Genomic DNA, 15,661 nt, shown 5'->3' with positions numbered 1-15,661 from the left:
CATAACTACGTAAGTAGCGTTTGTAATTCGAGATGTTATTTTGTAAAATTACATTAGTCTAATCAGACTATCAGTATTGAGCTAAAAACACTATAGAATGATTGACAAGAGTTTAAGGCAAGTTCGAAAGTCACAGACTACTAAATTAATAGACGCATCAGAGAGTTTCCCGCTCTCATGCACCACGGATTCTTTTATACACTTTGAACGTCTATTAGTCTAGTTGTCTGTGGTTAAATATCTGAAAATATTCGTTTATGTAGAAGTAGAACTCTAATAAGAAGTTATTTTCTTGAACAATATTGAGATAATTTTACGGTTCAAAGGTTGAGAAATAAATATGTCGAGATCATCATCAAAGTATGCTAGCGATTGCAGACTGCAATTGAATCTCGAAGTGTCTTAACGTTAGTAAGTATTAAAAAGAAAACGATGCATCACTTCTGCATAAACTTTAGCATTCTAAGATCTTATAGAAGAATTCGGCATAATGTACCTAGTATACTAACACGTAAGATCGTAGGGCCCGGGTAGTGTTTTATCAAACGTGCACGCGGAATTATTTGCACATTCCACAACCTTTTAACTGACTCGTTAGACGTATTCGGCCGTTCCGACGCAAAGTACGCCCCGGGTGATCCTCCGTCCAAGTCAAAAAATTTATACTTCGGAGCTATGTTCGGACGTCAAAAGTCAATCGCTTCCGTGCGTCACCCGTTCTCTCTGAGCTCCTGCGAAAACCGATTTATTTCTGCTTGGCATGATCGTCATCGTCGGAGCAATCCTCGTCGTGCGTGTGCGTGAGCTGGCGCGGCGTCTCGGGCCGCGCGTGCGGCACGTTGGCGCCCGAGCCTGCCCCGCCCAAGGCGCAACGCACGTCCTGTATTAGGGATGATGACACATATTCAATTTTATAACATAATCTAGTAAAAGGAATAATCATTTATTTACAAACAAGATATATACAGTGTATTACTAAAAGAAATTAAAAACTAGCTTAAATCTAAAATAGGCCCTTGAGGCATTGTACCAAGGATGCTGGCGACATTTCCTCGCTGTATCGCAATGCTGATACGTTGTGCGAGGTAGCCGCCAGCTCTTCGGTCACCAGTTACGTCAACCAGTAAAATAGATAGCGAATGAGCAATTTATCACAATAATGTGGATATTAAAATAAAATATTGAAAAATTACAAAAATACAGGACCTTTTTTACTTCCAAAAACGATAAAAGTAAGGGTACCATTCGATTCCTTACATTTCATCCATAAAAATATTGTCTAGCAACTATATACATAAACGCAATATTTCACCGACAAAAAAGCAATTTTCTTGTTTTGTCCATACTACAAGATGGGCTCCTGGAGACCTTGACGTCACGTCCCCTTGTCGTTTTGTATAGGGCGTTTCGCGAGTGAAGTGCGACTGTCGGCCTTTGACTACAATTTCTGACTTTTGTGTTACTTTAATGCAATGGGTCCCATATAGACGTTTGATCCTAAAAACAAACCCGATCGATTGATACCATAAATGAAAATTAGTCATGTAGCCTATTACAAATTCGATTAGGGCTCATTTAGACGGTGTGAGAACTCGCATGCGAGTTATTACATTGCGTTATTTGATCGGTCGGCTGAATTGATGTAACCTCAATGGTCCGCAATGTAACTAAAATCGTATACGAGTTCGCGCGCCGTCTAAATGAGCCCTTAGATTAGATTAAAATAGGTACTTTTGAAGGCGACTCACTAACTTTCACAGTCTTACATGCTGGCTTGCATTTTTTAAGATTATTTTTCTACATTAAGCTTTACGGATATATCAACGTTTCACCGTTCCGTGCCGATAGACCGTTTCCTATTTTGTATGGAAAACATGAGGGCCTCTCGAATGTACGAAACGAAATAGGCTCCTAAATACGTACGCGTCGTAATTAAACTTTGCTTTAGGAGTCCCAAATAGGTCATAACACGAACAGTCGTGTCAGACAGATGTACCATCACGCTCCACGATTGTTTTGCCATTTAGGGTTCAAGCTAAACTGGACATTCCATAGCGTAAGTATGGAGCAACCAATTTAGCTAGGACCCTAAATGGCGTAACAATCCCGTGTGGCGATTGTATTTACCTTAGCGTCCTTCGCGTTCAGGTTGGTGGCGCTCTGCTCGTCGACATCATCGTCCACGGACACCACGCTGTAGGCGCGCACTGCGCTAGGGTGCCGGGACCTGAACACACATTCATATATTTTTCTACTCCAGCACTTAAATGTGTCAATTAAATGACTGACAGTGATATCTAAAGCAATGTCATTTGAATGCTTTGTCTATAGGCTCATAAGATGACTGCTAGCAGTCATCTTATGAGTATAATACAACTGCTTTATTTTTTTTTTAAGATACAAGTTCCGATCATCTTGATTGAAAGAGGTATGTTTTCATTTACAATAATAACTCTTTTTTTTTTTAAATAATAACTCAATTTTTTTTAAATAATAACTCTTTTTTTTTTATAATAACTCTTTTTTTTTTAATAATAACTCTTTTTTTTTAATAATAACTCTTTTTTTTTTTTTTTGCTGCAGCTGTCATAGAAAAAGTAATGTATGCAACAGCTCATAATTGGTTCTTATTATATCACTGTTGCATAAACTACTATATTAGGGCGTTTTAATAATTATACAGGTCACATTCTCAAACAAAATTTCGTGAGCGAACATTTTATTAACCGCCATAGAATACGTCATCGAGCGTGCTCGTGTCGCCGGGGGGTACGAAGTTTTGTCTTATTTATCAGACAGCGGCGAAATGAGTCCGATTATCTTATATATCAGTCTACGGCGGTTAAAAGGTTAACAACTGGCAAATAAATTTGTAAATGGCGCCAACATAGATTTGCCCTGTTTCTAGTTTTGTTCTATGAGATTTGCTAAAAGGGCGAAGTTCCGGGTTTCAATTCCATAAAAAAACAAGAATTTGTCACTATTGGTAAGATTAACAAGGGAAACCTATACTTGCGCCATCTGTAAACTGCAACCGGCCTTTACATTAATTTCTTGATCGATTTATTTTTTGATAATTTTTAAATGGTGGAGCCATGGAGGTTTGCGTGATCTAAGGCTCACAGAGCCACTAGGTATAACATATAGCTCAAATATACCCTAAATGGTGAGTAAATACCAACGACAGAGTCGAGTGGAGTAAACGAGAGGATGCCTTTGCCCAGCAGACACTAAGGGCCAGTTGCACCAACCACATTTGACAGACTGATCAACGTCATACATAAAAATTTAGCGAACTCTTTAACGATACGAACAGTTTGGTGCAACCGCCCTTAAGAGCCAACAGGAGTGGTCATTTCTCCATACAAACGTACTCGGCTGTTTCCTCCGTGGGTTTTGAAGCTAGAGCAATGATTTTTTCAACACAGATTAATATTGTCAATATCTGTGTCGGACCGTTTTGCTTTTTTGATATTTTTGTTTTTTAAGGCGCTAGAGCCCTTCAAAAATGGCCAAAATGGCCTAATTGACTATGCCGCAATGAGAGGCGCGTTATTCAAAACTTATATCAATTAGCCAAAAAAGCAAAACGGTCCGACACAGATAATGTCATAATCATTTAGATTTCCAAATTTGGTTACGATTGGTTAAGTTTTGGAGGAGGAAACAGTCGAGTACGAAACCTCGATTTTTGAGATTTTTACGCAGGATTTTTCGCCTTGTCCTTATCGCACTAGTTTTAGGAGCCGCTTCCGTTAGCGAGACGGGTATATTTACCTAAAATATTTAAATCTCAGCTCCTGTTGGCTCTTAAGGTAGGTAATGTAAGGAGGCTAAAAGAAGCCATCATGTGGCTGACCTGTCGATGGTGGGCGCCTCGAGCGTGAAGCGCTGCTCGTGCGCGACCGTGGACTCGTGCGGCATGAGCATGGCGGGCGCGCGGAACATGTAGCAGAACGGGTAGTACATCAGGTTCAGGAACGACGCCGCGTACAGGTCCGCGTATCTCACCACCTGCAACAACAACAGTTTACTAATTACACGAACACGGTTGTTTTAAAAACCGGCCAAGTGCGAGTCGGACTCGCGCACGGAGGGTCCCGCACCATCAACAAAAAATAGAGCAAAACAAGCAAAAAAACGGTCACCCATCCAAGTACTGACCCCGCCCGACGTTGCTTAACTTCGGCCAAAAATCACGTTTGTTGTATGGGAGCCCCACTTAAATCTTTATTTTATTCTGTTTTTAGTATTTGTTGTTATAGCCGCAACAGAAATACATCATCTGTGAAAATTTCAACTGTCTAGCTATCACGGTTCGTAAGATACAGCCTGGTGACAGACGGACGGACGGACGGACGGACGGACGGACAACGGAGTCTTAGTAATAGGGTCCCGTTTTTACCCTTTGGGTACGGAACCCTAAAAACAACAGACAAGAAATATTGCTTAGCTTGGAATCAACACATGATGTCAGGATGTCACACGTCATTAGTGTTATGCCTAAGGTGTAATAACCAGAGCCCGAAATCCTCGTAGCATTTTTGAGCTGAGATATATATATTTCGTAAAAGTTGGTATCCAAAGGTTATCTCGAAGAGATCGCTCATTCGCAATAAGGTTGCATGTTGTTTACTTCTACTCGTAATCATATTTTATATATTGTATTCTGTATTTATCGGTATACATATGTATAATCGGAAGTCGATAAACGAGAAGTCCCTATGACAGCTCAATAACGCTGCTAATAACATAAATGAGCGCTAATATATCGAGCCCTTCAGTCCGATTTCGAAAGCTCAATCGGAAAGAAATGTGGCGAGAAATTTCGGTTCCGATCACATCCGTACTGGATTGATCACAACTGAAGACACCCGGACAGCTTTGGCAGCTCAAAGCGTGATGATAGCTTCAATTCCCGAAAGAGAAAGGGAGGAATTATATTGACAAAAGGGACCGGCTTCTCATTGTATCTAGTTGTAGAGCCATATGTAGAGCAAACTTCACATAAAATCTTACTTGTGATGAGAAGGTCTGTCAGCACCCCTAGCACATAATTGGCGCGACAGTATCTCGCGGCGAGATAGACTACCCGTCTTTTTCTAACTGTGTTAATAAAAGAGGGACGGGTAGTCTTATCTCGCCGCGAGATACTCTCGCGCCAATCATGTGCTAGCCCGGCTGGAACCAGAGCGGAATAGTGAGCCGAGCATGCAGTAGGCAAAATTCGTCCTGTATGAATTGTAGAGCCATATGTAGAGCAAACTTCACATTAAATCTTACCTGTGATGAGAAGAAGGTCTGTCTGGAACCAGAGCGGAACAGTGAGCCGAGCATGCCATACGCGAGGTCCATCTTGTGCGTGACGTCACGAATCGCCATCCGCAGTTTTGAAATGTCCGGCTTCTCCTTTGTGCTAGAGTCCAAGTCTCTGAAAAGTAAAAGTTTTAAAATTGAGTGTAGGTTTTCGTTTACATGGAAATTAATAACCATACCCCGCAACGGAGCTAGCAAAACCGTAGCATATGATATGACAGTTTTGTGTCAGGGTTGGCGATTATGATGAACCATTTTGCTTTAACTTTATTGTATGTAAGATTAATAAAATTGATCGAGAACCTTGTTGACCCTCTTCCGATATAACCCGGTTTAATTTACTGTCAAATAATATAAATTAACAGGTCAATGTCAATATTAGATGCGTTTCAATGTATCTGTTATTTTGTTTATAAAATCACGTATTTTTTCGCATTTCTTTCAAATATTAACATGGAATTTTCATTGCTTGAAAATATTGGTGTGTTTGAAAACAAAGAAAAAATATTTTTAGTACTTTAGTTTATGCGTAGTAGTGTTAACCCTGATGTACAACTGCTACAGATTTGCTAGCTCGGTTGCGAGGTATGTTAATAACTTACAGCAACCCGTATGTAATTCAAACTTTCCTTAAGCTTCACCAACCAACATCAAAGTAGAAGACGGCAGGGCAATAAAGCGTTGTGTGGGGGATACAATTTGCTCATTCCCCAGCTGATGGATGGATGATTTCCAAACGAAGGACCCTATACTATGGGGTGTAAAAAGAAAACAAGGCCAAGAAGCTAGAATACGGCCTATTTATTCTTGTCTTTAAATTGTGTGTATAAGAATCAGTTGGGACGAGGGTGGAAAGGTATAGTATTGTCTAGCATATGACATATTCAGGAAATATGACTTACTTGTACATATCTCCGAGTTGCACGTCCAGACTCTGCAGTTGCGCGAACAGCTGGCACTTGTCCGTCCACACGTGCAGCTCCTGCACCAGCTCAGGCACGATGAGGAACGTGCGCCAGCCGCCGATCTTCTTGGACTTGAGGATGTCACCGAAAATGTGGTCACCAATGTACAGCACGTCCTTGCCTTTCGCGCCGATGAGGACGGTGAACACGTCGCATGAACCTGAAAAATGAGTTTTTTTTAACACATTCAGTGCCGAAAGCCTTCAGTATCAGGTATTTTATGATTTCGTTCGCAGGCCGGACGACCCGATAGTCGGGATCGCGGTGCTACAGCTTTGTATGACGAAATTTATGTGACCTGGCGCGGATGTCTTGTTTGGCTGGGTGGCAATGAATGTGTTAATTAAATGAATATATAGCGACACTCAAGGGACCGGACACTTTTTGACGTTATAGAGAGTTTTCGTTAAATAGAGAGAAATTAATATTAAAGTAAACCAACTACAGGCAAAAATATCTACGTTATAGGGGGTGAAACGTTATATTGAGTGACGTTATATGGAGTTTACACTGTATTGGAACGAGTGTTTTAGGTACTTTAATTATCTCAATGAACCAAAAAACCTCCTAAAGTTTACGGTCCTATCCTAGCTTACCTACCTACCTATATACTTAGTACCTACTTATTCAGTTCGATGAAATGTAAATCACATTCAATTGGAATAGACCTGCGTTCGCTTTGTTCGCTATTTCCTACACTATAGGTTCAAATTTCAGTAGCAAATTTTGGAGATTAATTTGGTTGGCAGTACGGCTGTGCCTTAGAAAGGCAACACTGGTTTAATATCGGTTTACCATTACCATTGTTTGTCTAATCCAAATTCCTATTTATATAAGCGACTTCCGACATACAAGTATGACAGCTATTGTGCCGAAGTTTTATATGTGTACAAGGTAAAATGTAAAATTCTGCACAAATAAGAATCAGTCTTAGAACATATATATGTGTACAAGGTAAAATGTAAAATTCTGCATAAATAAGAATCAGTCTTAAAACATTATACTTAGTATGACCGGCGATCGGTCCGAAATATGCTGAGGTCGTGTTTATGTAGTGGGAACTTTATCACCCGTTAGGCTGACACCACATTAAGATTTACCGAGGTGAATGGTTCTGCTTGTGTGGCTACTGATAAAATGCGCGAACACAACACTATGCCACTCCTACACTCTTCTGAGAATCGGTTTCAACTGGACTATTATGTGTTAAGATGTTTCATGTTATTTAACTTCTTGTATAGTCTGTTCAGAAAGAGAAGAGTCGTGGAATGTATATGTCGGCGGCAGATCGTAAAATCGGGCATATCGAGATATTCCTAGGCATATCATGAAACGCCGCCATTTCATGATCTGACTAAGTTTAACCCAGGCGTATCACGATCTGCCTTATAAAAGAGGCGGCAGATCGGTCAGACCAATGTATTCGTTGATATTCCTAGCTTCATACCGGGCGCATCGTAAAATAATTGATGAGATATTCCTAGGCATATCATGAAACGCCGCCATTTCATGATCTGACTAAAATTAACTCAGGCATATCACGATCTGTCTTATAAAAGATTCGGCAGATCGATGCACGATGGGAGCAATGTATTCGTCGAATTCCTAGCTTCATTCATACCGATCGCATCGTAAAATAATTGCATTTTTTGCCACTGGTGGCGCTGCATTCTATATGGCGCTGCGTCCGAGTCCAGTGTTGCCAGATCGTACCTTTTAATTCAAGTTTACGTTCCTTTTGAGCCTTGAGGTTTGCTCGATATGGCTGGTGGTCGCTAGGCAGATCATGAAATGCCGGCGTTTCATGATCTGCCTAGGAATATGACCCATTGAGGTTTGCACGATATGGCTAGTGGTCGCGCTAGGCAGATCATGAAATGCCGGCGTTTCATGATCTGCCTAGGAATATCACCCCTTGAGGTTTGCACGATATGGCTGGTCGTCGCTAGGCAGATCATGAAATGCCGGCGTTTCATGATCTGCCTAGGAATATCACCCATTGAGGTTTACACGATATGGCTGATGGTCGCGCTAGGCAGATCATGAAATGCCGGCGTTTCATGATCTGCCTAGGAATATCACCCCTTGAGGTTTGCACGATATGGCTGGTGGTCGCTAGGCAGATCATGAAATGCCGGCGTTTCATGATCTGCCTAGGAATATCACCCCTTGAGGTTTGCACGATATGGCTGGTCGTCGCTAGGCAGATCATGAAATGCCGGCGTTTCATGATCTGCCTAGGAATATCACCCATTGAGGTTTGCACGATATGGCTGATGGTCGCGCTAGGCAGATCATGAAATGCCGGCGTTTCATGATCTGCCTAGGAATATCACCCCTTGAGGTTTGCACGATATGGCTGGTGGTCGCTAGGCAGATCATGAAATGCCGGCGTTTCATGATCTGCCTAGGAATATCACCCCTTGAGGTTTTCACGATATGGCTGGTCGTCGTTAGGCAGATCACGAAATGCCGGCGTTTCATGATCTGCCTAGGAATATCACCCCTTGAGGTTTGCACGATATGGCTAGTCGTCGCTAGGCAGATCATGAAATGCCGGCGTTTCATGATCTGTCTAGGAATATCACCCCTTGAGGTTTGCACGATATGGCTAGTCGTCGCTAGGCAGATCATGAAATGCCGGCGTTTCATGATCTGCCTAGGAATATCACCCCTTGAGGTTTGCGCGATATGGCTGGTCGTCGCTAGGCAGATCATGAAATGCCGGCGTTTCATGATATGCCTAGGAATATCACACCCTACTATTTGATATGCCTAAACGTCGCTAGGCAAATCGTCAAACGTTGATGTTTGAACGATATGGCTGGTAGTCGCTAGTCAGATCATGAAATGGCGGCGTTTCATGGTATGCCTAGGAATATCTCGATATGGCCGATTTTACGATCTGCCTCCGACATATACATTCCATGACTCGTCTCTTTCCGCACAGACTACATTGTTTCAATTGTTTTATTTCACTGATAAAACTTGGCTAATATTTGCCTATATATCATGTTCAACTAAACGATTGTTTTTTTCCTCAAGAGCCGTCAATGAGATCGGACGTGTTTATTAAAATAATTAATTATTCACGTGCATAATTTCGTGATTGTCTGCATTTCCAATCGTGCATTATCTGGGTCATTAGTCATCTACCCCGACCTACGGCTACAGTATAATGTATAAGTGTAGTAAACAAGTGTAAGCGAAAAATGTCGGAGAATAGTCCATTTAATCGGAGTGGACTAACACGCCGCAGCCCGCCCTCAACGCCCACGCCGCAGCCCGGCCCGCCCGGGCCCGCACCAGCAAACATGCAGCAGGAAGAAGAGCCCCCGAAGGTATTTCCTACGAGTGACATCCAGACCTGGCTGAAAAAGATCGAACTGAACCTCCACGACGTATGCTCTACATCTGCAGAAGGTAAACTTAACACTGACCAGAAGATCAGAATTAACAACTTGTGTCGCAACGTGAGCCACTTAGCCTCACAAATGGCTATTGAATACCAATCCCTAAAAAGCCACGCAGTCCAAGCATATCAGTCTCGCCAAGCGCATCAGGAAAAAATGGACCTCGTACAACGCATCCAAGAACTAAAGGAGTCTATTGAGGAATCCAGCCGACAAGTTTCGGGACCTGTATCGTTTGCCGACGCCCTGAAGAAAAATGGAACGAGGTACGTTCAACCGTCTAACATTAGCTCAGTCGCAATCTATCCGGTTGACAAGTTGAAATCGAGTGAGGAGACAAAATCTCTCGTTCAAAGGATTATCCGGCCCGAAGAAATGAAGCTGCACGTGAGAGGGTTGCGCAAGATCAAAAACGGCGGTGTAGTGATAAGCACTGACTCAAAAGAAGACGTAATAAAACTCAAGCAATCGGCGCAGCTTATGACCTCTGGACTCACCGTTGACGAGCCACAAAAACGCAAGCCCAGAATTGTAGTCATTGGAGTTCCCGCGGACATGCAGGAACCTGAAGTCCTCAAGTGCATATTCCATCAAAACTTAGCCGATAAATTACAAGATTGGTCGCTCGAAAAATTTATGGCTTCCACTAAGCTCAGTCACAAATCCGGAAAAAAGGACGCCGAGACCTGTAATTATATAATTGAAGTTTCTGGGGCGATACGCAAGGCCTTAATTACGAACGACAGAGTTTTTGTGAATTGGTCATCGTGCCCTGTTAGGGATTTCACCTTGGTTACGCGCTGTTTCAAATGTCAGCTTTACAATCATGCAGCGAAGACCTGCAAAATGGAGACTCACATCTGCGGCCACTGCGGCGAAGCGGGTCACTCATTTAAGGAATGCACAAAAAAGGACGAAGCACCAAAATGTGCAACATGCTCGTACTACAAGAAACCATGCAACCACCAAACAGGCGAAGCCGACTGCCCAGCTAGAAAAATGGCCGAAAAAAGGTATTTAAACTCTATAGATTATGAAGGCGCCTAGGAGCGCTAACTTTTCACATACTTTTATAGCACTTCATTCACTTTCATTAATTTAACTACCTATGAATAATAGCATATTTTCTGACCTAGATAGTTTCTCTGTATCAGAGTCTAAAGCATGCGATGTGGAAACCTGCAAACATCATGTTCGCCGCTGTTTAAATATAAACAAACTTGGAGATGATTTACGCAATATTGACTTTGGCCCCGTTTATAATTCTGCTGATGCAGAAAATAGTATGCTGTACTTGACCAAAAATGTCCAACAAGCAATTTTACTTAACACCAATAAGACACGTCTTAATAGCAACGCCCTTCAATAGATGACGTACGATGATACAGAGAACTTACTAATAGTCGTAAAATGATTACCTACTGTACTCTGATATTTAATGGAACTTAAGAATCCACTTTTTGTTTAGGTAATAAGACTTATATTGTGTACCATACCTATAGTTTATAATTAAGTGAATAAGTAATAAATAATTAATATTGTCCTTTGCTGCCTGAAACACAGGGAATCCTAGTTCAGGCATTTGTAAATCACTTGTCTTTATAAATTATTAGTCTTTAAGAGCAACCACTGTACTATACTTTTCTCAATAAAATTATTTGTATTTGTATTTGTATTTGATGCTTTGTAAATCTACACTGCGATAATTGTAATTACATTTGTAGATGTAAACATAATTTCGACCTGTATAAAAAACGACTGGGAGCAACCCTATTGCTTATTTGTTAGGCCAGGGGTCTCCAAACTTTTTTACCTGAGGGCCATATTGCGCCTCAGAATTTTCGCGCGGGCCAACGCTGCTGCTGTTAGGGCTGAACATCTGGAGCCTGGCCGGCGGGCCGAATTGGAACGCTTCGCGGGCCGGATTTGGCCCGCGGGCCGGGGTTTGGAGAGCCCTGTGTTAGGCAATAAAGTTAACATGACTAAGCAAGTACCTCCAGAGTAAACGAGTCCCTCGTGCAAGGGCCCGACGTGATGGCCCATTTTGAGCGCGCCCGTCCTTGTGTCGACCTGCCGTAGGGTTGTGCCTTCGCCGAAGAATAGGGGCTTCTTGGCGTCCACAACTATGTAGTCGAAGTACGTCCGCCAGTTTCTGTGGGGCTCGCCAGGCTGGAAAAACAATAGGGGTATTTTATAACATTATTTAGTCTCCAAAGACTGTAACGTAACACCAAGCGACTTGTAGAGGGGGAGAGCCTACTACAAATGTTAACCCATTGACCGCCACAGTCGGCTGTGGCCGTCATCGAAAAGTCTTGCCAACGACGGCTACAGCCGACAACTTCGCCAATGTAATAGGGTTTTACGCGGGACTCCGTAAAGTTCAATTTCGCTTAAATAATTGCGATCGCCTGGCTAAAAGGTTAATTTAATGTGTCAATGAATAGCGAAGAATTATGAAATGCAGGTATAGATCTAAAAATGAAGTAATTTCTGGGAATACGCTCAAATTACGCGCCTTATGACCCGTAAAGTCATTCCTATTTACATAATATAATATTCATCAGATTATAGCTATCGTTACAGTCAGGGTTTCGTTCCGGCCACAGCACGGTCACCGCACTAGTAAAAATTTCCGACGATATCCGATCTGGCATGGATAACCGAAACCTAACGGTGTTGACGTTGCTAGATTTTAGCAACGCCTTCAACACCGTTGATTTCGACATCTTGTTGGGGATTTTGCGCTCTCTCAATGTGTCCCCTGCAGCAGTGGCGTGGTTTCATAGCTACTTGGATGGTCGTCGGCAACGGATTAAAGCTGATAATTCTTCATTTTCATCTTGGTGCAGTACGCTGGCTGGCGTTCCGCAGGGTGGCGTGCTGTCCCCTTTACTTTTTTCTATTTTCATAAATTCTATTACTTCAAACCTCCTTTCTTATTATCATCTCTATGCCGACGACCTCCAAATCTACTCTCAAGGCCCGGTAGACCGTTTACCCCAACTTATCAATTCCACTAACACCGACTTAGTACACTTATCTGAATGGAGCTCTTGCTATGGTTTAAAGGTTAATCCGTCCAAAACTCAAGTAATTATTATTGGCAGCCCGAGAAGCATAGCAAGGGTCGACTTCGAAAATTTACCTGGTGTTTTTTTCGATGGGGTACTTATTCCTTTTTCTAACCAGGTTAAAAATCTGGGCGTGATCATAGATCGAACTCTTTCTTGGATTCCGCAGATCAGTGAGGTGAGTAGGAAGATCTTTGCTACGGTTGGTTCCCTACGTCGAATTCGTAACTTCTTGCCTCTCGCCACTAAAATTGCGCTGGCTCAATCTCTCCTCCTGCCCATTTTGGACTATGCGGATATTTGTTATTTAGACCTTACTGAAGAGCAATTGAATAAACTCGAGCGACTTCAAAATGTGTGCATTAGGTTTATTTTCGGGTTGCGCAAATTCGATCATATATCAAGCTTTCGTTCGCAGCTTAAGTGGTTGCCTATCCGTTTCCGTCGCAACATGCATATTCTCTCCCTCCTGTATGCCACACTGTTTCATCCCAATACTCCCTGTTATCTCAAAACCCGGTTTAAATATCTTTCCTCCATTAGAGGCTCTCAAAATCTGCTTCTTGTTCCTCCTCCTTCTTCGTCAAAATTTTACATTAACTCTTTCAGTTTTCGCTCTGTCCGGCTGTGGAATGCTCTGCCTGTTGATATCAAACGTGCTAAATCATTATCTATTTTTAAAAGCCTATTAAAAAATCATTATTTATCTCTTTCATAATTTTTTCAAAAGTTTTCTTATAACTCCTCGCCGTTGTCCTTTAGCCTCCTTTGTCATTTACATATTTATTTGTTATTTATATAATGTTTATATAGTAATAAATGTAGTATATTTTTATATCTTATATTTGTAGTGTATGTATTTTATTTTATTTTTATTATTTGTTTTATTTTCGCGCCACCCGTTAACTTGAATCTGTTTCGCCGTCTCACTATCTGAAGGTTGTCTGGAAGAGATCGCTATTTAGCGATAAGACCGCCTGTTGTTACCTACATTTTTGTACCTGTTCATACTTTTGTACTATTTCTTTTGTAGTGTGCAATAAAGCATTTTATTATTCACTTTATTTATTTCTGATCTTAGGTTAGGTTATTTTATAATATGGATATAAAAATAAAATACAAAAACACTTACAAAAACAATACAAAATACATATAAACACATTATAAAAAACCTAACCTAGGGTGCCGCCAGCAGCGGGGCAAGGCCCAAGCTACCGGTGGTCAGGGCTGCAGAGACAGGAACCGGCGGACTATCCGCGCCGTGTCCAAGATCACCGCCTTCTGCATCTGGCCCTTGATCCAACCACCTAGCGAGAGTCTCTCAAGATGTTGGTCGAGACTCTTCGCTATTAGACCGTTATTATTATTATTATTATTACAAGCTTTCTTTATCGTATGAAGAAACGAATCATTTTTATATATGCGTGCGTCATGTGTCTTTAACTCGAGTAATAGATTAACGAATTTTTCAACGGCGTATAAATAAATAACAGTTACTTACATATTTTTAGACATCGATAATATCGATATGAAGTAAACCGTAAACAAGTTATTTTCGGGCGATGCTGTCGCAGGGAAGTTAATACGAATGATGACCAATTACTTCGCATGTTTATTACGATAATAAGTCATGAATGCTACCAACTTAACTAATCTAATAAAATTTAGTTGAGGTCCTCGTGGAAGTCGTATTATGTTGTAGTGTACAACGTAATGAACATCTTTTTCAAAACGCCGCGATGTCGCAAACGCAGATCTTTTAAATTCTTACATAGCTATATTATCTTATCTACTATGAGACTTAACTAGTAACTTTACTTACTCTGTTAATACATAATATAGATTATAGTCTTCCTCGAAGTAATGTTGTCAGAAGTTACGAGATCAGAATATGTTTAAGTTTAGCACTGCATATATAGGTACGATGATATAAAATTACCTTCGCGCCGTACGGGAAATCGAACAGATAGGTCATGATCTTGTCCGTAAAATTGTAGTCGCTATTCGTGAGTATGAACAGCTTGGCCCCGCTCTCCTGGATCCTCGAGAGGAACATTGGCAGGCGCTCATCCCTCTTCAGGTACAGGTCTAGGTTCTCTGTGGTCTTCTGTTTGAGATCCCCGTGGATGTGGACGTAGTCGACGGCATTGCGGACGTCTTGGAAGATGGATTTGTAGGACATAGCCAGGTCACCTGCGCGCACTCCCGTCTTCTCTCTATAAAGGATTTAGTTAATTAGTATAATTAATGTACTAAGAGACTCAATTGATTATTGGCCTTATTTAGCTGAGAAAAGGTTTACGAGTGGCCTGTATTTTACATAGTCAGCGATGATAGTCTTTTGCCTTAAATTCATCACGTAGAATAAAAAAAAATAGGCGTATTTTTAGATCATCATGCATCTCGTGTGCAGATGTCACCTACATATATTATTCTGTTAGATATAAACTAGAAAGGGAAACATGGGGCATAATAAGCTTTAGCGCTGACATCGTTAATATTGTAAAGTTAAAATAAAAATTTAAATATTACCTATACTCTGCATTTCTAATAGCTATAAAAATAATAGTTATAATAGCATCACATCGATTATCGAGTCAATGATCTGAACAGTACCATAGCATTAGACTAATGAAATGTAACGTAATAATAATCTTCTAAAGGTATTCGAGTAACAAGCACCTTGACAGATAATACCGAAGTAAAGGTCAGCGAGCACTGTTGTTCAGTTTCAAGTTTAAGTACGTTTTACTGATAAAAAGTATTAAATAAAGAAAGAAAAGTGTTTTGAAAGTGCGGTAAAGTAGCACCATATGTACGGTAAAGTGTATTTTAACCTCAGGCAAAGAATACGTACAGTCAAAACAACGTGCGGTCTAAATATTTAACAGAA

General features: G+C 41.2%; 2 protein-coding genes across 2 annotated transcripts in view; one reads left to right on the top strand and one right to left on the bottom strand.

Moving 5' to 3' along the window:
- Positions 1 to 745: 745 nt before the first annotated feature.
- LOC134651628 (cytosolic purine 5'-nucleotidase) overlaps positions 746 to 15,661 on the bottom strand; it is a 34,459-nt gene continuing 19,543 nt past the window's right edge. The window contains exons 6-12 of the mRNA XM_063506727.1: positions 14,708 to 14,984; positions 11,689 to 11,863; positions 6,219 to 6,441; positions 5,284 to 5,431; positions 3,860 to 4,014; positions 2,128 to 2,227; positions 746 to 880 (exon numbers count right to left, since the gene is read on the bottom strand). Of these exons, the coding sequence (XP_063362797.1) occupies positions 746 to 880; positions 2,128 to 2,227; positions 3,860 to 4,014; positions 5,284 to 5,431; positions 6,219 to 6,441; positions 11,689 to 11,863; positions 14,708 to 14,984 (1,213 nt within the window). The remainder of the gene's footprint in view (positions 881 to 2,127; positions 2,228 to 3,859; positions 4,015 to 5,283; positions 5,432 to 6,218; positions 6,442 to 11,688; positions 11,864 to 14,707; positions 14,985 to 15,661) is intronic.
- Positions 9,467 to 10,890, top strand: LOC134651565 (uncharacterized). Its single transcript, XM_063506670.1, has one exon. It carries the CDS (start codon positions 9,494 to 9,496, stop codon positions 10,739 to 10,741), a length of 1,248 nt encoding a protein of 415 aa, XP_063362740.1. The 5' UTR covers positions 9,467 to 9,493; the 3' UTR covers positions 10,742 to 10,890.

This window comes from Cydia amplana, chromosome 10 (genome assembly GCF_948474715.1).
Source record: "Cydia amplana chromosome 10, ilCydAmpl1.1, whole genome shotgun sequence".
NCBI classification, from domain to species: Eukaryota; Metazoa; Arthropoda; class Insecta; order Lepidoptera; family Tortricidae; genus Cydia; species Cydia amplana.
Note: the sequence above shows the minus strand (reverse complement) of the source record. Positions and strands in the feature narration are given on the sequence as shown.